The following is a 918-nucleotide window of genomic DNA, read 5'->3' on the forward strand; positions in this document are numbered from 1 at the left end:
ATGGTGGACCTGAATGCCCTCCGGATTGAGAACGGGTAAAATAAAGGAATTGGGATTCATCTGCTGTGTCAGTACATCCAACCTGTGGCATTATTTTCAAGGTCAGGGTCGGCAGATGACTGCTGATCGGCTTTACAGACCAGGATGCAGCTGTGATCTCCCCTCTGATTAGCAGGGCTCAAGTAAAGCCTTAATCGTCTTGTTGACTACAGGCTCTCAAAGTGGGAAAGCTAATTAACTCTACCCAGCAGCATTCAGACAGAGAGGAACTTCTACCTTAGAGCCTTGTTTATTATCTCAATTATTTGCACAAACCTGTCTGGTTTGTTGTGTAAATAGCAACTTCACTGTAACCTAATTGTAACCTGATTGCAAACAGCAGCTTGATTCTTCCACTAAATCCACGGTGAACTTCCTGCAAGAGGAACAGTTTTCTCTCTGCACACACAGGTGTAACTGTCATAGTGTAAATTAAAGTTGTGGTTTGACAGATGGTATAAAGTGACTTATTAGTGGGTTGATACTGGGCTGATAATAGGCTTGACACAGGTTTTCCGTAAAAGCCGGCGGTGGAAATTGTGGAGCAGCTTTTTGTGTGTGCTGCAACTGAGAGCACAAGTCTGTTGTGCAATTCCTAAAATCCTGCAAAACAGTGTGTTCTGTAAGCTTTTGTTCAAATGGTTGTGGTAATGGCTGGGGGGTGAGGGTGGTGCGTGGTGTGTATGTGAGTGTGTGTCTGGAGGGGTGGGGGACAGCTGATTCGAGGGCCCTGGTGAAGACAAAGGGGCCAGGACCTCCTCCACACATGCCCCACACAATGCCCCGGCCCTAATGCTTGTAAATCTATTCACACATCCAGAGGCCAAAGATAATAACAAGCTGTTCAGAATGAATTTCTAATGAGCACACTGAAGCCTG

General features: G+C 45.9%; 1 protein-coding gene across 1 annotated transcript in view; it reads left to right on the forward strand.

Annotated features, from left to right (window-relative positions):
* Positions 1-918, forward strand: part of LOC109971300 (bifunctional protein GlmU-like) — a 27,674-nt gene continuing 26,756 nt past the window's right edge. Inside the window, exon 1 of the mRNA XM_020619448.1 lies at positions 1-35. Coding sequence (XP_020475104.1) covers positions 1-35 — 35 coding nt within the window. The remainder of the gene's footprint in view (positions 36-918) is intronic.

This window comes from Monopterus albus, unplaced genomic scaffold (genome assembly GCF_001952655.1).
Source record: "Monopterus albus unplaced genomic scaffold, M_albus_1.0 scaffold220.1, whole genome shotgun sequence".
NCBI classification, from domain to species: Eukaryota; Metazoa; Chordata; class Actinopteri; order Synbranchiformes; family Synbranchidae; genus Monopterus; species Monopterus albus.